The sequence below is a fragment of the Saccostrea echinata genome, unplaced genomic scaffold (assembly GCF_033153115.1).
Source record: "Saccostrea echinata isolate AGI-Se365-2 ecotype Australia unplaced genomic scaffold, CSIRO_AGI_Sech_v1 ptg000054l, whole genome shotgun sequence".
Lineage (NCBI taxonomy): Eukaryota > Metazoa > Mollusca > Bivalvia > Ostreida > Ostreidae > Saccostrea > Saccostrea echinata.
The window spans coordinates 54917152-54936802 of NW_026889803.1; the positions used below are offsets into that span (position 1 = coordinate 54917152).

The 19651-nt window shown below is 32.9% G+C and overlaps 2 protein-coding genes across 3 annotated transcripts; one reads left to right on the forward strand and one right to left on the reverse strand.

The window, feature by feature from the left end:
- Nucleotides 1-24: 24 nt before the first annotated feature.
- On the forward strand, nt 25-15540 carry LOC133172299 (rabankyrin-5-like). Of its 2 annotated transcripts, XM_061307161.1 has the most exons (26): nt 25-69; nt 400-589; nt 2054-2175; nt 2430-2565; nt 3237-3360; nt 3939-4088; nt 4478-4489; nt 6299-6464; nt 6649-6853; nt 7014-7143; nt 7263-7368; nt 7459-7556; nt 7825-8044; nt 8182-8434; nt 8612-8780; nt 8956-9074; nt 9263-9325; nt 9692-9785; nt 11759-11959; nt 12278-12454; nt 12681-12828; nt 12942-13032; nt 13185-13309; nt 13553-13699; nt 13901-13991; nt 14089-15540. In XM_061307161.1, the coding sequence occupies exons 1-26, from the start codon at nt 60-62 to the stop codon at nt 14219-14221; spliced, it is 3480 nt and encodes a 1159-aa protein (XP_061163145.1). In that variant the 5' UTR covers nt 25-59; the 3' UTR covers nt 14222-15540. The 2 variants fall into 2 exon arrangements, with proteins under 2 accessions (XP_061163145.1, XP_061163146.1); XM_061307162.1 differs by lacking the exon at nt 4478-4489.
- A 1600-nt stretch (nt 15541-17140) lies between these two features.
- LOC133172040 (phytanoyl-CoA hydroxylase-interacting protein-like) lies at nt 17141-19382 on the reverse strand. The gene is made up of 2 exons (XM_061306843.1): nt 19190-19382; nt 17141-17835 (listed from the first exon to the last, which is right to left on the reverse strand). The coding sequence occupies exons 1-2, from the start codon at nt 19380-19382 to the stop codon at nt 17162-17164; spliced, it is 867 nt and encodes a 288-aa protein (XP_061162827.1). The 3' UTR covers nt 17141-17161.
- Between the last annotated feature and the right edge of the window lie 269 nt (nt 19383-19651).

The window sequence follows — 19651 nt, forward strand, 5'->3', positions numbered from 1 at the left end:
CCAGAGCTATAACTGTAATCCGTAAAAGTCAAAGTCACATGATCATTCCATGAGACAAAATGGCGGAAGGTTTGTTCCCCGATGGGTTGGGAGTTCAAGTATAGATAAATTTTGCCCTCTGATAATACATGCATCTTAATTTTCTAATTAATGCAAAGTAATTTTGGATCTGGTTTAATGTTCTACGTGGACATTGGTGCTATTGAATGATAATCATGAAATACTGTAGCTTTAGTCAGTTCGAATTTCCTTCATGGATTTCATAAAACACCAACGACGCGAAAAGAGAGAATATCAATTAAATAATGTGCTCATTATGTTTATACGTTGACTTTTATTTCATTGATGTTTCATTTTGTTGCATGAATCAAAGCTCAAGTTTATAAGGATATTTTGTAGGGGAGGTAGCAAAGCTACAGAACCACTTGAGTCTGCTGAGAGAGGAATATGTCAAGCTCCAGAACCGCTTGTCAGAGGTCGAGAAGAAATATCAGATAGCTGTAGCTGCTTTAGGACAGGAAGGGGATGACAACTTTGTAGCAAGGCTACTGAAAACTGTGTCAGACCTTTTTGATAAAGAGCTCTATAGGTACTTGTTTTGGTTGTATTTCTTGTTGTATCTATGTTTATAATGAATTTCTCATTCATTTTGAATTGGTATATTCGTTTATTTAACAGCAGTGGTCTTATTAAGTAATATAGATTGTTTGCATTTGATTATCTAAGGCATAATATTTATCAAAAATTCAAAGTATACACTTATTGAATAGGTCTGATGACAAAAGTCATTTTACAGTCCCTAGTCAAGAACTGCACCATTAAGTTCCTAGCAAGGAGCTGACATGTCTTTTATAGTAATTGGTCATTTGAAAATGCTTTAAATAGTCTGTTGTCATTGCATTTAAGAATATATTAGTTTCATTTGCCTTAGGGGTGCAATGATACACTAACCTCACGATACGATACGTATCACGGTATTCAGTTCACGATACGATACGTATCACGATACATGACAAGGTTAAAAAGTCTTTCAAGTTTGTATCATATTCTTTTTTAAACCTTGACAGGGTTATATAAAATGTTCATATTTTTTAATAATAATTAAAATAAAATTTTGTTAACTTGAATTGGATTGTTAGGTATATATCTTTGAGTTTTGACAATTTTCTAAACCAATGATGAACATTTAGAGGGAACTACGGGGACCTTTCCTAATAATCTTCCTTTTAAATTGGAATGAAAAAGGAAGACATTCATTCTTGTATTCATTTTGTTTACGTAGAAAACCAGTTGTCATATTTCTCATGTTAACACGTTTTAGTCAACAAGACAGTGAATTTTCATCGAAATACACAGGTGATGAAATATCGTGTATTACCAAAGAATACGTTTAGATCTAAAGGGTTTAACATTTGTCTTAACATCTATAACTTATAATCACATTAAGTCCTTCTCCGTGTTAAATCTGAGGTCTGTAAGATGCTGGAGATGAGTTTAACTTCCGTTAAGGCGTTATCGGCGACCTCACGTTTTGCGCGGAAGCCATTTTGAAATTGTAAAAAAGGAAACAAAACGGACGATTCGGATAATTCTGGACCGATTGAACCGAACCGCGATATCAGTTTAGCGTATCATGAATTGAACTGTGGAGAAATATACCGCGATATACCGTCAAACGGTTTATCGTTGCACCCTTAATTTGCCTGCACCAGAAATAAACATCATTTTAACAAATGGTTGTAATCAACCATTCATTTGGTATAAATTATATATATTTGACATAAATGATGAATCCTATTCAACAGGTGATACTTCAATACCTTAAAAAAATGTCTACTGTTAAAATAAATTGTAAACTTTATAATTTTGGATGTTTTGGACAGTAACCTCTTTAATGATTTATAGAGGATTGCTGGTAGTTTAAAATATCCATACAACATAATAGTTGATATATACACAGGAATTGTGACATAGGTCAAAAGACATATATGAAATAATCATTTGTCTTTTAAAACTTCTGTGATGTATTTTATCATGATCCCTTCTTTGTCAGTGATTTGACTGTAAGTCTAGAAGGATCCAGGAATTTGAGGGGCCATCGTTTTGTTTTGGCAGCTAGAAGCGATTACTGGGGTGTGGATGACCTTTCACAAGTCACAACTCTTGATCTCTCAGGTAAGCATTTAATTCAAGTGTTTTGTTTTTTTAAGCATGTGATCAACATGCTTTGCAGATAATAAATTATTAACATCCATCATTCCAAAAATTAATTTATGAATCAGTAAACTTACGATATTTGATAATGATCCTGAATGATTCAATATTTTGAAAATAATCCTTTTTGAATTGGGTAAATTTCATGACATATTATTGCTTTTAATAAAAGAATTAAGGAAAAAACAGTCATTTTCCTGTCATTTTTCTAACAGATATAAAGTATGAAGTTTCTTATGCATTGATGAAATGGGTATATACAGACAGCATAGACATAAAGACTGATGAGCTCTTCTTATTAGAATTACTGCGCACAGCCACTCGTTTCAAGTTAAAAGTTTTACAGGAGAGGTACATGTTTTATATTTATCACAGATTTTCTAAATATTATCCACAATAATTCAGGTTGTAGCTGTCTCTGCTAATACCACTGTCAAAATTTTTTTTTTTGGGGGGGGGGGGGGGGGGGGGGCTACTACCTGAAGATTGTGTCAGTCATTCTTTGGTTGAGCTTATCACAATGCTTTTATTGAAAGAAGATAATTAGTGGGAAGACAAGCATATGAACATCGATGATGAACAGATAACATAAAAATAAATTCTAGTTACCATGCAAGGTTTGATTTTACATTTTTTTCCAAAACATGTTGGCCCTTGAACACTGAAAGTGAAAACCTGTACTGAAAAAGTCCATATACACTTGTACATGTAGTAAACAAACTTTCCTTTGCACCTATATTTTTATTTTATTTTCACATTATCTGTGCCTCAGGTCATCAATGCTTGGCCAAGGAAAGTTTGTTAACATTTACCTTTTAAAAAGAACATTCTTTGTCAATATTCATTAAAAAAAAAAATAATGTTGTATTTTTAGTAAACATTAAATTACTTTTATTTGTATCAGAAACATGGAAAGTAAATTGCTTCATTACTGAAACAAATCAGTAGTGATAATTTACTTCCATATTGGTTAGTTAAAATGGACAGTTCATAAGTAAATTTTTTTATTTCAATTTGAACAGATGTGAAAATGGTCTGATGTCCTTTGTTAACATGAAGAACTGCATTAGGTTTTACCAAACAGCTGAGGAAATTCAGGCTGAACTTTTAAAGAATCATTGCTCAGAGCTGATATCAAATCACTGGGTGAGTGAACAGGATATAATATGTCTGTGATAAGTTATTGATTTCCCTGTAATATGATGAAAATATGAATACATGTATATGTGTAGATCAAGTTGTTATTGCAAAGTGATAGTTTTAAAGTTGTGAAGGGAATGTGGTTCACTTTGTTTACAAAATCAATTCAGTGAAATCATCTAGATGAATGATAAAATGATGCCATAATTGCTAATTTTGAATTATAAATTAGTTGATATATTCCCTTCCTGTTTGTTCAGTTACATAAGTTAATATACCGATACATGTAGGTGTCACTTTCCTGTTGTCAAATTCCTTGGTTTACTGGGATATTGCATTCTGTACATCATGATAATCACTAAAGTAGCATGGTTCAGTGATTAACAATATAAATATTGTGGATTCACCATCTCCACATGTGACAAAATGTTTCCATGATAGTTATTGAATTAATTACTGCATTAATATTGAATACATTAGCATGAAGCATTACAGTCATTAAATCAATATTTATATTTATTGGTAAAGACTGACTAGCACTTGTCATAGTAGATTACACTCAGTTTGTAATGATGTCTCTACAGAATGATTTCACCAGTGAAGACTTTGAGCACATGCCTGCCCCCCTCCTTTACCAGATGTTTAAGACCAAGTCTGAGCACCCTCTCCATACAGCCATCAGAGCCAAGCGGGAGGATGTAGTGTTCCTGTACCTGATTGAGTTCGACGCCCAGGTGAGACAGATTACCTCCTTATGATAACAGTTACATAGAGAGTTGATGTATTTTCCTGTTTATGCTTTGTCAAATTCCTTTTTTAAACTGGGAAACAATTTTGTTTCTTTTTTGAGTTGTGCATGATTATGTTTTGTTGTCTGTACAGTTAATATGTTGTGTGTCTGTGTGTGACTAAAATCAGTGCTTTAATTTTTCAATTAATCATGTAGGGGTAAAAAACAATTATATTGTCAAAGTTTAAAAATCAAAGAAATTAATCTAATCTCTCAGATATTCTTTGCCTATGTTTTATGTTGTATGTGTTTTTACGGCATGATTGTAAAATATTGTGAAGATATGAGTGAACAGATTCTTGATTAATACTTTTAACAATTGTCCTCTCTCAGCTCCGTGGCAAGGTAAGGAATGCCCTTCTATTTATAGAATCCCATGGTTACTGGACCATTTTCTTTAATCATCACAGACTATTTATTAACAATTCAAGAAAGATGCATGCAGAGTTGCATGGAACTTTATATATGTTTACACTATATAATGTCTATCAGGCATATTTTTTGTATTTAAAATTTCATTTTCATTGTACATATACATTACAACTTTACTTACTAATTGACACTCTCATTGTATGGACTTAACAGGCTTGGATGTAAAATGTTAACTACTCACCCTAACCCCAGATAACACTAAAATAACTGCTGTCTGTGTTAATCAACATTCATATTTTATATCCATATATGGGGTACTTTTCACGAGGAAATTTTTACCCATTTTTTTTAATAGGCAAGTAAATATGAATCAGTTTTTGCAAATATTAAATGAATGAATTAACTACTAGGAAATATTTTTTTCTGTTGATACAACTTTTCTGTTCACAAGTTTTATTACTTTTATGGGTTTTTTTAGCTCACCTGAACTGAAGGCTCAAGTGAGCTTTTCTGATCATAGAGTGTCTGGCGTCCATCTGTTGTCTATTGTGTGTCATCTGTAAACTTGTCACATTTTTGACTTCTTGTTAAGAACCACTGAGCCAATTTCAACCAAACTTGCCACAAAGCATCCCTGGGTGAAGGGGATTTTGATCTTTTAAAAATCTTCTTCTTAATAACCACTGGGCCAGAAAAGATGAAACTTATGTGAAAGCTTCCTGACATAGTGTACATTTAATTTTGTTCAAATCATGACCCCTGGGGCTAGGGTGTTGCCACATTAGGTGATCAAAGTTTTACATAGGTATACAGAGGAAAAATCTTTAAAAATCTTCTTCTCAAGAACAGTAAAGCCATGATTAGACGTATCTATATGGAAGCATCCTCAGGTGTGTAGATTCAAATTTGTTTAAATAATAACTCCTGGGGGAAGGGTGGGACCACAATGGGAGATAAAAGTTTTACAAAGGAATATATATAGGAAGAATCTTTAAAAACCATTTTCTCAAGAACGGCAAAGCTATGATTATTCACATTTATATGGGAACATCCTCAGGTAATATAGATTCAGATTTATTCAAATCATACCGTGGGGGAAGGATGGGGCCACAATGGCCAATGGGGGGGGGGGATGGGCGATCAAAGATTAAAATAGGAATTTATAGGAAAAATCTTCAAAAACTATCTGCATAAGAACAGCAAAGCCATAATTTTAAATTTATATGAAAGCATCTTCAGGTAGTGTAAATTCAAATTTGGTTAATTCATGACTGCTGGGTAAGGTGGGGATACATTATGTGATTAAAGTTTTACATAGGAATATAAGGGAGGGGGCAATCTGCTGATGGAGAACAGCAGGGCCGTAGTAAATCAGGTGAACAAATGTGACTCATAGGTGGCCTCTTGATTCCAGTTTGGTTATTTCTTTTCATCAAAGTAGCTGATTATCTCTCTTAATTAAGTCACTTTTTAGTTCTCCTACATTTGTTTCAATCACTTCTAGTACATTTTACTTACTATATTACCATTTTGTTTCCTTCAAGAAAATAATTATTTTGAGTGATATTTTAATAGCCTACAAGTTTTGAGCTTATCCATGAGCCTAAGAATTATAACTTTCACCAGAGATAACAATTTCTCAGGAACTTTTATCAGAGATTATATTGACCTAGGAAATGAGGACTTCAGGGCTTGTTAATGAGAGCTTTATGTGCTAAGTAGAAAGGTTGCTAGATCACATTTTGAAGGCAGATGACTGAAATTGTACAACATTTTTCGCAGTTGGTAGACAAGTTGAATGAAGTAGATAACAGGGGTGACCTCCCCTTAGATCTGGCCCTGAGTAGTCGACAGGAGAGTATTGCCATGACACTTGTCAATCATAAAGTAGATGTTAATCGCCGTGACAATGCAGGGAAATGTCTTCTCCACAAGGCCATTAAAAGAGGTCAGTAGGAATTATTCTGGGTTTTTATCAGACTGTCTGCAATGAACTTTCTTTTCAATGCAGTATGACATCATATGTGCAGCAAGATTAATACTGCAGACATCACAGTATCTTAAGTAAGTGTATGTAAAATTGAAATTCTGTTAAAATGTCATTTAAAATATGAATTTTGTTTTCAATTCAGCGGATGAATTTTCTGCCACCTTCTTGATTGAGCACCATGCAGATGTAAACCTCACCACCTTCCTAGACAAGGAGAGTCCTCTACACATGGTGGCCAGTTTTAACCCCGAGGTCACTGAGTCAGAGGTCATGGCGGGGATGGCTCGACTGGCTCAGAAAATGATCGACCATGATGCTGATCCAAACTTGCAAGATGCTTCTGGAAGGTGTGTGTGATTTGTTTTCAAATGTGCATTTTGAAATTACAGATTTTAAACTAGAGGCTTATTATATTCATGAGCAGATGTATCCATGGGTACCAGTATGTCAGATTGTTTGATCTTTTATTCCTTTTTCATGTAAAGAACTGAGTATTGTCCATTTCAGTACCCCTCTACATTGTGCAGTGTATAATAAGAATGAGCCAGTTCTGAAGATCCTCCTGAACTGTGGGAGGGTGAGGTTTGAATTGAAGAATTCTGATGGCCACACTCCTCTATGGCTTGCTCTACAACAGGTACACAAAATCTGAGGTGTAATAATTGATACATGTAATAAACCATTAAGAAATTTTTAATACTTAGATATATCTGTATCTTTTTATGAGTTTGTATATAAAGAGATATATGTTTGTAGGGGGAGGAGCTAGGTGGATCAGCAGAGCAAGTGTATGGTCCCTCTAGTTTTGCAGCACAGCTGATTGCTAAAGGGGCCTCCCCTGATGCAGTGGAGCCTGAGACAGGTATAACATTTTACTGTCCTATGTACCTGAACCTGTCTAGTATTACCTGAGATTGGAACACATGGATTATTTAATGCAATTTATTTGTAGGTGACTGCCTTTTACATTTATGTGCTCGATGTGGTAACTCAAGAGCAGGGATATTTTTAGCAAAACATGCAGCAAAAGTGAATCTCACAAATAGCAAGGTAGAGCAAGTCTTCTGTTTATAAATATACACTATTATCATTTTCAGTGGTGAACATATACATAATGTATATTTAAAATTGGAATTCATATGTGTTTAATCCTAATTTGGCAATAAAAAAAATGAATAAAAAAATAACTTTGACTTACAACAAAGTGCTTTGAAAAATATAATTAGAATATTCAAGCACTCTTCAATTACACTAACTTTAGATATTAGAATGTCTGATAATAATAAAAGTGAGATGTTTACATATTTGTTTATTTTAGGGAGAAACTCCTTTACATTTAGCCTGCCTAAATGGGCTGACTCAACTTGTAGAGGTATTACTAGACAAGGGAGCTAATCCAAACTCACAGACTCATGCCCCCTCTGTTGATCATCTCGGTCTAGAAGAGGAGACAACTCCTGTGTCACAACAAACACCACTTCACTTAGCACTAGTCAACTCTCATTCCAGCATCGTAGAACTCTTTCTTCAACATAAAAGTATGATGAAATATTGATTTTTGTTTTATGGAACAAATACCAAAAATAATTTTAGGAAAATTTTAAAATTTAAAATTTAATTACTCTGGTTTGAACTTCAGAAACAATAAAGTAATTTAATTTTTATAATTTTACAGTCAAAGCAGCTCATAGTGAGGACTCCTTTAAGATATTACCAAACTTTAACATCAAGGATTCCGAGGGACAAACTGTTCTGGGTCTTGCTTTGTGGTCAGGACTCCATAATGAGGCTGATCGTCTGCTGGGAGCAGGGGCCAATATAAATGAGAAAAATGCAGATGGCATGACTCTCCTCCACCAGGCTATAGAAAAACAGGACACCAAAAGTGCATTGTTTTTGATAGAACACCAAGCTGACCTTACAATAAAGTATATGGCAACTTTTAAATGCACTGTATTCAATAATTATACTATCAACTAGTAAGCTGTGAATATGGATGAAAATTTCATTGATTGTTATTTTTGAAAGAAAATTTTATTGGTAGATTCATGCTGTATTTAAAAACATATATTTAAAATAGTAATTGAATATTGTTTCATATACAGAACTAATGAATTTGAGACACCACTGCAGCATGCTATAAGGCGCCACCTGCCTGTAGTTGTTGATGTTCTCAGTAAAAAGGGAGCTAACTTAAATATCAAGAACAAAGAAGGGGATTGCCCTCTGTGGCAGGCTCTAGACTCAGGCCAGGAGGATGTGGCTCAAGTTCTGGTAAGAACAAAAGAATTCTTGCTTCAGGTATTCTTTAAACTTTATGCTGTAATTCTATCAATACACTTTATTTACAATATGCTCGTTAAGAATGTCAGATGGCTTCTCTACACATAAAAAAAATCTTCATATATATGTTTGATTCACCTTATATTTCTGTTGTAATTTTTTGTAGGTTAAGCATGGCTGTGATGTTGATCTTTGGTCTGAGGGTCCAGGGAAGTGCCAACAGACTCTACTACATAGGGCTATTGATGAGAACAATGAATCCATTGCCTGCTTTCTCATTAAGAAGTATGAGAAATTTCAATTTCTTTCTACATCCTGTACATAAATTTACTTTTATGTTTAGATTTTGTGTCTAGATTTGTTTTTTGCATCTTAGTTATCATAAATCATACTTCATGGTACATGTATTTTCATTTTTATGCTGAATTTTGCATTAATTATACTAGTATTTAATGATTTTTTTCTTTTCCCAGTGGCTGTGACAAAAATAGTCCTCGACGGCCAGGGTTAAATGGAGAAGGAGAGGATGAAGCAAGGTTTGTGGATGAGCATCAATGTTGACTGTCAACACACTTTTAATCCACTTGTCTGGATGACAAATAGGGATATGTTTTGCATTTATAATTTGTTCAAAAAGTAAACTTTACATTATTAATGCTTTTGCTTTTAGGATTCATTTGTATAAGTTTTAATGTAATTTCATGTGAAGGGTCTAAGTTCAAACCTTAATGAACATTTCAAAAATGAAAGACATTTTTAATCAAACATATGAATGTAATTATTCGTACCTAATATTAGTTGAAACTAGTATATCTTGACTGAAAAAGTACTATTGTTTCAGATATAAGACAACACTGAGAATTCTTTTTCAAAGGTATCATAAGTTTTGTTGTCATTGACAGGGATGGATGCTCCCCACTGCATCTGGCCTGTACCTGGGGACTTGAACTAGTGGTCCAGTGCCTGATGGAACATAATGCTAATGTCAATACCAAGGTATGTATTAGGGATGGGTATTGGCAAAAATTTCGTATCATGATATATCACGATTTTTTTCCAAAAATATCATGATAAATTGTGATATTTTTACACGCAATTTTTACTACAATTTCAAATGAATTTCCGTAATATTTCTTGAAAATATGGCTATAAAAACATAACTTTACTTTTTAAATTTTTATTTATTTAATATAAAGCATGTTTTTATACCATTGTTTAACTGTTTTCAACATTTTTTACACTTCCTGTAATTGCCATTCAATAGTTTAAACAAATAAATGAATAATTTCCGGAATTTATAGTTATGTACCAAATACCGGTATTTTAGTCTCCGTATCCCGATACGTATCACGCAATAAAAAATCGCGATATACCTGTATACCGATAAAGTCGCGCATCCCTAGTATGTATTATATCATCTTGGCATAACTATAAACTGAAATAACCCCCCCCCCCCAAAAAAAAAAACACATATACAGGTAAACTTTTGTATCTTGATATCGGATCGGATATGTCGACAACCTGGGATATGTCGACCACCTGAGATATGTTAACGTCTGTCAGTGGTCCCGGCAGTATTTACTATATGAATGATTTGCAAAAACTCGGATATGTCGGTAATGTCAACTACCTGGCTTATCTCGACGTATGTTCACATTCCCAAGAGGAAAATTTACCTGATATATGTCGACGTCGGGCAATTTTCTGCTCTATCAGACATAACTGTTTGTCAGGTGGTCACTCTTTATGCATGGTCAACTCCATGTATCTCAACATCGTAGGAAATTCACACCCATATTTTGACTACAGACTGCTTAATTATTTCTATAGATTGTGTTTGTAGAAGAAGCCCAAGCACCCACTGCCATTTTAGGAGACATTAATTGCCTAACAGCTTGGATATTATCATTGATAAATATACATAATTCTGCATAATGTACAGACATTTATTTATATCGTAATTTAACATAATTTTAATTTGAAAAATAAACTGGATAAATGAATTACAAACACATTGAATTTAATTCAAACTAAGGAATTAAGCGATTTTTTAAATGATATTTTGTGGTAAAAATGCGTTCAATAGGTTACAATCCAATCAACGACACGTTTAACTGAATCAGTCGTGATTCATGCATATGTAACATAACTGCATTAGTTAAAATACACAAATTTTTTAAAATTTTATTTTTTTATGAGTTTTCTCCCGAAACAAAATAAGAAAAAAGTATGCATTTTTTGTTGGATTGTCGGATGCCGACTTTATATGGTTTGAAGTTTACACAGCGCATTTCATATTCTGTTCTGACATAAACAAAAGTTACACGTGGAATGCTGGATGGAAAACTTGGTCAATTTAGAAAGATTTCGATGTGGAGAAGGAATACATTTTATCAATAATATATATATTTCTTAATAACTTCTTAGATTTTGTAATAAGTATAGAGGGATTGCTAAAATAAGACAAACTACTGTCTATTGAAGTCATGTAAGTAATAAACTTGTCATTGTTTTGCTATGCAGTGAAATCTTGGATGCCAAGTCTCAACTCTGATATCGAGACACCCCGAATATCTCGACTTATTCCAAAAGTCCCGCCGATGTTGAGATAATGATGTTTACCTGTACAAGAATAAACATTTATGTACAATCTTAATGTGTTTGACAATCATTTAAAAGTTTATTGTGGAATCATCAGTGTTCATGGAGTACCAATGTTTTATGGATTTTGTAGGTCACCCTTATCCACTAATTTACATTCCCATGAACAATAACTGTTACAATGTATTGGCTCATTATTCATATATCTTCTGTATGTATGTATTACCCACAAAATTATGTCCCCACAAACCATTAAAATTTTAGTTTCCTTTGAACGCTGACCTTCACAAAAAAGAATGATTCCACTGTACTACATGTATATTTTAAATAAAGTTAAAGTATAATTTTGCTCTTTGAAAACTTTGTAGGATGCAGAGGGAAAGACGCCAATCCACATAGCAATAGAGAACCAGCATACTGTGATTATCTCCCTTTTACTGGCACATCCAGGATTGGATCTGACAGTCAGAGACAGATCAGGATTAACTCCCTTCGCAGCTGCCATGACAACCAAAAACAACAAGGCAGCTCAGGCTATCCTGAATAGAGAGCCCAATGCAGCAGAACAGGTTAAACTTGAGAACTGAATGTACTTGTTCCTCTGAAGTATCATTACTTTAAAATCACCAGCAGTCAGTAAAGCTTGTGTAATGGTTTGGACCTTAGACATTGGCCTGGGTAGCTCAGTTGGTAGAGCACCTGACTAGTGATGTGGTGGTTGTGTCCTGGGTTTGATTCCTGGTCCAGCCATATGTTTTCTCCCTTCCTGTTATGCTTGTATATTTTTGTAAAGGAGAGTTGGGTATCCTTCCATTATTTTTTTTGTCCTATGTAGACTTATAAATTTTCTTTAATTAATTTAATTTACAAGAACATGTATTTTGTAGGTGGATAATAAAGGTTACAACTTCCTACATACAGCGATACAGAAAAGTGATATTGAGAGTGTCTTGTTCCTGATGAGTGTCCAGGCCAATGTAAACTCTCCCACTCAAGACTCAAAGAAACTAATGCCTCTCCACCTAGCTGTCATGGCAGGCTCTGAGATGATTGTCAGGAATCTGGTAATTTTGTAACATTACTTTCTGTAATTGTATCAAGGTACATTTCCTTACCTTGAGAAGCTTTCAAAAGAATTGAATGTACATTTCATGCACAGTATTCAATGGAATATGTAAAAAGATATCTGCAAAGATTTATTCTAAAGCTTTCAATCACCTGTTAGACAGATAGGTACATGTGGTCACTTTGAGATGTTCTTTGTTAAGTTTGTGTAATACTTAATTTTAGTTGCTAGCTGGAGCAGATATAAATGCTAGAACCAGGCAGGATGAAACATCGCTACATTTAGCAGCAGAGAAGGATCACGCTGCAATCTGTTCGATTCTGCTTAGCAATAAAATAGATTATGATGCTGTGGATGAAAATCATAGAAATGGTCAGATTTTTAAAATTTTCATCATAATTAAGTCTTGTATGCTAGAGGTAGGTTGAACTTGAATAATTTGATGTTTGGTATGCGTAGTTGAGTTCTTTATACTTTATCTTTAGCTCTTCATGTGGCCACTATGTATGGGAATATTAACACGGTGAGAGTTTTGCTGACAGAATCTCGAATCAATGCAGAGGCTGTGAATGCAAAGTAAGAGATCTTTTATAATTTCTTGCATGCCAAATTACTGAAAATAATTTTTGACAAATTTTTACATGCATGTCAAACAATTCAAAAGTATTACTACTCAGATTTTTCTCAGTTTGTATTTTTTTAAAAACAATTTCCATATTTTGATTAAGGGGACAGACACCACTCCATACCCTCGGTCAGTATGGAAAGGAAAATGCAGCAGCCATGTTTGAACTATTTAGAGAGACCATGCCAGATTATCCGCTGGACATTCCTGATGCTGAAGGCAATACTGGTAAAAAAAAAACAAAAAACAAAAAAAAAACTTGTACTCTTCATTTCATTAGACTCAGACTTGATTATTCTAGTGCTATGAATTATTCTACAGCTAGTTCATGTATTAGTCCATTTTACTGCTCTATTACAGTATCAAAGAAGCTTTGACAGAAAAAGCAACTTTCACATCATTGAAATGAGCTCCTCATTGTGTTCTTCAAATATAAATGTTACTATGCTGTTTTTCCTATTTATTTTTCAGTTTTGCTTTTGGCTTACATGAATGGTAATGGAAACCTCTGTCGGAGCCTGGTGAGAGCTGGCGCCAGACTGGGAACGATGAACAAACAGGGAATCAGCATCTTCAATGCACCTGTAGCTACTAAACAACTCTTATTTAAATTACTAGGTAATGGCTTCATGCTTAAAATTTATTTTAATGTTTTAGAGGACAGAAAAAGTCTCAGCAGTTTCAATTGAAGATGTTTTGGGAAATATTCTGGAAAATATATTAAGAACTAGGATTTCAGTTTTAATTGAAGGTGTGTTTGGAAAATGTTTTGAAAGTAGAAAAAATTAAGAACTATGATTTTCTTTCCTCTGTCTATAGATATGTTGTCTTCTGAGCCTGCGTGGTCAGAGGGGGATATCTGTTTGGAATGTGGGGTCAAATTTGGGATCAAAACTAGAAAACATCATTGGTAAGTAATCTACATTGACAAATAATTTCGAAAAATCAACAAAAAATTCTGACAAACAATTAAGTAGTTAAACATTATTGTTCTTGTAACTTTTCAGCCGTCACTGTGGACGACTACTGTGTTCAAAGTGTTCTTCTAAAGACATGCCTATTGTTAAGTACAACCTACCTAAGCCTGTACGCGTATGTGAAATATGCTTTGATGTCCTCAGCCTTGGAGGAACGTTCTAGTGACCAGTCTAATTAGCATTTCTAATTAACCAATTATTACAGTCAGTGATAGATACATGTAGGTGTTGTAATGTTGCTTTTTGAGCAGTGTTATTGCATAGATTTACAAACAACTCCTTGCTCTTTTAAAATTATACACTTTCTTTAGATTGTTAATTGCATTGTATATGGAGGCATTTAGTCAAAACAGGTTCTTTATCAAATAGAAGAAATATTTACATTTTTTTTTTTCACGCTATGAAGAATATATATCACTTTGAAGTTCTTTCATCAGCCACTGCTTATTAAACAAAATGTCACTGCTATGAGAGATGACTCTAAATTAGTAATCGCTTATGTTTATATGAAATTCTCATCATTAACAATTTTTAACTCAGGATTTTTCTCAAGATTTACCTGTAATAGTACAGTGATTTTTTTTTTCCGAATATCATTTGTGTCTAAATCTCCTGAAAATTGTTTGAATGCAAGAAAAGTAGGCAAACGGTTATCTCCCTTTGACAAAAATAATTGATAATTTAAAATAGATGGTCAACAAAGATTGAATGACTTCTGTGGGTATTATTCACAAGAATTTCAATGCATTTTATTTAAAGATTTATGTATATTAGAATTGCAAGTACAGTATTTACTACATTTAACAGAATAGGTATAATGTGAATTTTAAACAAACTATGAGTATCAATGGTGAACAAGAATGCATATCTTTAATTGTCATAATACTTGCCTACTTAGTACTAGATAAAAGCATTATACCTCTTTTTTATTCTGAAATATAGATTAACCAATACTAAACAATTATTTTCATTTGTTTATTCAAAAGAGAACCAGGAAGGTATGTTTTATGAATTGAACGGTCTTACTTATTAAAAAGAAGATTTCGTGAAATATTCCTTTTTAAATTCAGAACCCACGTTATTAGTAATAAATTAAAGCTTGTAAGAAAAAAAGAACCCAGTGATGTAAAGACTGTTTGAATAACTTCAAGTACAATCTATAAACTTCTGAGCCAGTGAAATATTTCTACCTCTTGCGCTCCATGATTGCTTTGCATAAAAATTGGAATACCATTTATCATTACAATGTAATGTGAAACTGTGCCATTCTTATGGTGTAAGAAACAGAGTTATGTTCATATCAAAAATTCAAGACAGCAGTAAATATATCTGTCTTTCTAAGATTATCTGTAAGATTGGCATTATAAGATGCAGAAGCAGGGTTTTAGGTGCAATATACAATGAACAAATTTTGTTTTTATTTATTTACAGTATGTTGTTACTGCTTTATATTCTTATGTATGCATTAAATGTGTCAAAGTACTTTTGTCATTGTTATGTTTTGAAAGGTTTTGGAACAATCAGTTTTGTAATCCTACAGGGCAAAATGTGCCACATATGAATTTTTGAAGATTCTAGAGGGTTAAAAGTGCCTCTTGTGGATTTCAGAGATCCTACAGGGATAATTTGGTCTTGTCTGTATTTTAGTAGATCATACATAGCTAAATGTGTCTCATATAATTTTTTGTAGAAATCTGTAAAAGAAAAATCTTACAGGGTTAAATATTCCTCCAGTGATTTTTCAGCAGAAATCGGTTTAAAAACCTTACATACATGTATGACCAATGTGTCTCATTGTGTTTTTTTTTTTTTTTTTTTTTTTTGCAGAAATCGTTTTAAAAATCCTATAGGGCTAAATGTGTCTCATTGTGAATTTTTTGTAGAAATCATTTTAAAATTCCTATAGGGCTAAATGTGTCTCATTGTGAAATTTGTAGAAACCAGTTTCATAATCCTACAGGGCTAATTTAACCTACATGTAGGTGTGAATTATAGGGGATGAAACAAAGCTAAAAGTGCCACAAATACATGATTCTTTGTAGAAATCGGTAAAAGAAATATCCTAAGTTCCTCGTGTGATTTTCTGCGGAAATCGGTTTTCAAATCCTACAGGGCTAACCAATGCTACACTTGATTTTTTTTTTATTTGTAGAAATAGCTTTTAAAATCCTACAAGACTAAATGTTCCTCGTGTGATTTTCTGTAGAAATTGATTTAAAAAAAACATTCAATGCTAAATGTGCCAGATGAAATCGGCATAAAAATCCTTCTGGACTAAATCCTCCTCGTTATTTTCTCTAGAAATAGGTTAGAAAATCCTACAGGACTCAATGTTCTTTAATAGGTTTAAAAACCTACAGTTCTTACAAAAGATTACGTATTTCACCAATGCAGTGGGATTTTTGAATGTGTGTCCACAGATACTTTGACATAATATTTAGTCTATTTAATCGGGAAAAATATAACCCTATCCCTAATAAATTACGTGATTTATTAGATAGGAATTATATTTTAAGTAAATATATAATGCCAAATGACTGCTGTGTTGAATAAATAAATATTCAATAAGCATTCGTCGATTGTTTAGTTATTTATTTTTTACAATTAATTGACATATTTTCCAAAACAAAAAACAAAAAAAAAACTAATAAGCTTTAGAAAAAACTTTTAACATTGAGATGACCTGAATTGTGCATTGATTTAAGACATTAAAATGTTTTTTCAATATACATGTACATGTAAAGTAAAATATAAATACATGTAATTAAATTGTAAATGACAAAAATAAAAACTCTCTTCCTTTTTAGATTTAAAACAAGCAGAAATTAAAACCTGAACCATAAAAAAAATATGTGAACATAGATTTAATTTGAAAAAAAAAAAAAATTTAAATTTTGTACATGCACATCTAACAGGTGTAATTCATTTTGTCGGAACAGTCATTCGTGTTACACACAAATGCATGTCAAAAAATATTTATTCGTTGCTGAAATATAGAAAATACAGAAGTTTTTTAATGTGTTTCAAAACATGATATTCAACTGAGTGAAATTTGAATTAAAAGAAATTAAATTACCTCATAAAAGACCTCAATATTTTCATTTTAGCTAATTTTTAAATTGCAAATTTTACAATTTTCATTTTTAGGTCTACCTATAAAAGACTTACTTTTAGAAGCACCAATTGCCTGACACCTTGTAAAGAATGCTTTTCTTGCTCTTAATAAACTTCCTACATTAATATTCTCTGTATATAATATTTCAGTGTTTACTGCCATGTTTACAAAACACATTTTTGAATAGACATCAAAATATAGAAAGGGATTATCAGTGGGATCTAATATAATCAATCTTTCTCTACAAAAATTATCAGAATAACTACCTTTTACTGTTATAACAAGAGTTACATGATGGTTATAATCATGGCAGAAAAAATCAGCAAAATACAAATTATTGCTCGGATTAAGGAAAAAGGTAATTGGGATGTTCAGTCTTGTATCTCCAAAAGGTGAGGCCATAGGTGGAAGGAAGAAGCCATTGGGTTGACGCTGTAAGTAGGCACTGAAAAAAAGACCCTGTATCGCTCTGTTTAATACAGATGCCTGATCTCCGCCATCATTTTTCAGGTATTTACCCATAATTCCATGATTCCTTTGAAATATGTTGTCATAGTAAACCTGTGGTTTGTTTCTATAGAGATGGGAGATGGGTACAAAGAGTGCTTCACGGAATCTGGCCCCTCTTTCACAGAGCAATTTTATCTCTCTCTTAGTCATAACTAAAAGGAAAATAATACCAAAAGTGAATTATAGATTTGAGGATGGATGATGATCCATCAAACTTTTTTTTCTTCAAAAATCATGAAAAGATCAATTAAAATTATATTTATATAAGCAAAATTAATAAGGTTAGATGCAGAAAGTTTCATTTTTAGCTCTTCTGAGTCAAAGAGCTAATGCTATGGCCATTTGTGCATTGTGCGTAAACATTCTAGAATATGGGCCATATCTCAAGAACCCCTAGCCCAATTTTTGTCAAATTTGTCACAGAGTATCCTTGGCCCTGCCCAAGGGCTCTCATTTTTTCTAAAACAAGGGATGTGATCCTTAAACAAGGGGAGATAATCAGGAAAATAAAAACAAAAGTACTGGTTGCTAAAAAGTCTTCTTCTCAAGAACCACAGGGCAGATTATCACTAAGCTTACATATAAGGATGAGGATATGTTGTAAATTAAAAATTCTTCAAGGCCCAGGGAAAAGGTCGTGGTCTCAAGCTGACTTCAAAGTTGACCCGAAATTATGTTTTGTTAAAACTTTGATATTTTGCTTACTATAAGACTAGGGTAATCAAATCTTGTCAGTTGATGCATCTTAGGACCTCGTATCATGTTGACTCGAAAGTAGGTCATGGTGACCTACTTTTTGAATTTTGCAGGCATTCATTTTCAAATTGATTAAGAGGCATGTTTTGAACACTTTAAAGCCTTATGATCATCAAACTTTGTCAGTTGATGCATCTTGTGTCCTCGGAGTATGCAACTGAAAAGTAGGTCACCTTGACTCACTTTTTGAATGAATTTTATGGCTAAACTTTTCCAAAAAATTTAAGGACATATGCAACGTACCTTACCTGCTGATAATTTTTCAAGATATTCTTAATTTAAGAATATAGTGCCATCAGATGTTCGTAGACAAAAAATCAGCATGCATTACCAGGGGTTTTGAAAATATATCAATTGATGAAAATTCTTGTATAATTCAAAGAAAAATATGCAAAAATTACTAAACATATATTTTAGATGTTTTGTTTATCCAAATGTATTTTAGAAGAAGTATGCAAGAGCATATATAGACATTAAAATGTAGCACACAGTTTCTTTAAGTACTGGAAGTCTTCAACTCCAGGGAAAAAGACAATAAAGTTCAAACTACGTTGCGTTTGTCCTTAAGGTCATTATTTCAGATACTGTGAGGTTTAGAATCATCCATCCTTGTAAGTTGATGCATCTTGGAACCTTAAAACATATTTATCATAAAGAAGGTCACAGTGATCTACTTTCTGAATTTTGCAGGCATTTGTTTTTAAATTCTGTATCAACGCACAATTTATAAATTGATCTCAGAATACTTACAAGCTCGGAAATCTAATCTTGCAATGGAAGAAAAAAGGTGTTTTCCACCATGTAAATCATTTCCTCTGTAAACACTTAACTGGTAGTCTTTCATTGGTTCCAAATGCATAGGAAATTCATAAGTACTCCCGGCACAGTCAAAGAAAAATTTCTCATTCGCATCGAGATCCGATAGGAAGACAAAATATGCCATGTTTGAATCTGAGAATTGAATTTTGTAATTTGACGGCGGAGTGTGTAGTAAGGTAATTTCAAAAGTATTCTGTAATGAAACATGATAATTGTTGAAATAATGTATCTCGAAAAATTTCATTAATTTAATTTTCATTAAAAACTACGGTCACTCACGAAAGACGATCCAAACTCATTCTCAGTATGTCCAGGATCTGTATTAAATAGAACAGTGAACAATATAATCCTCAATTAATTTTAGATGCCACCAGCTTTTACAACATTTGGTTT

Excerpts from the sequence above, each read along its gene's own strand:
- LOC133172040 (XM_061306843.1), bottom strand. The coding sequence starts at position 19,382 with ATGGCATATTTTGTCTTCCTATCGGATCTCGATGCGAATGAGAAATTT. Across the intron at positions 17,836-19,189 it reads AAGATTAGATTTCCGAGCTT|TTATGACTAAGAGAGAGATA; the intron begins GTAAGTATTCTG and ends TTTTCCTTTTAG.
- LOC133172299 (XM_061307161.1), top strand. Across the intron at positions 12,829-12,941 it reads GGATGAAAATCATAGAAATG|CTCTTCATGTGGCCACTATG; the intron begins GTCAGATTTTTA and ends CTTTATCTTTAG. Across the intron at positions 13,033-13,184 it reads GCAGAGGCTGTGAATGCAAA|GGGACAGACACCACTCCATA; the intron begins GTAAGAGATCTT and ends ATTTTGATTAAG.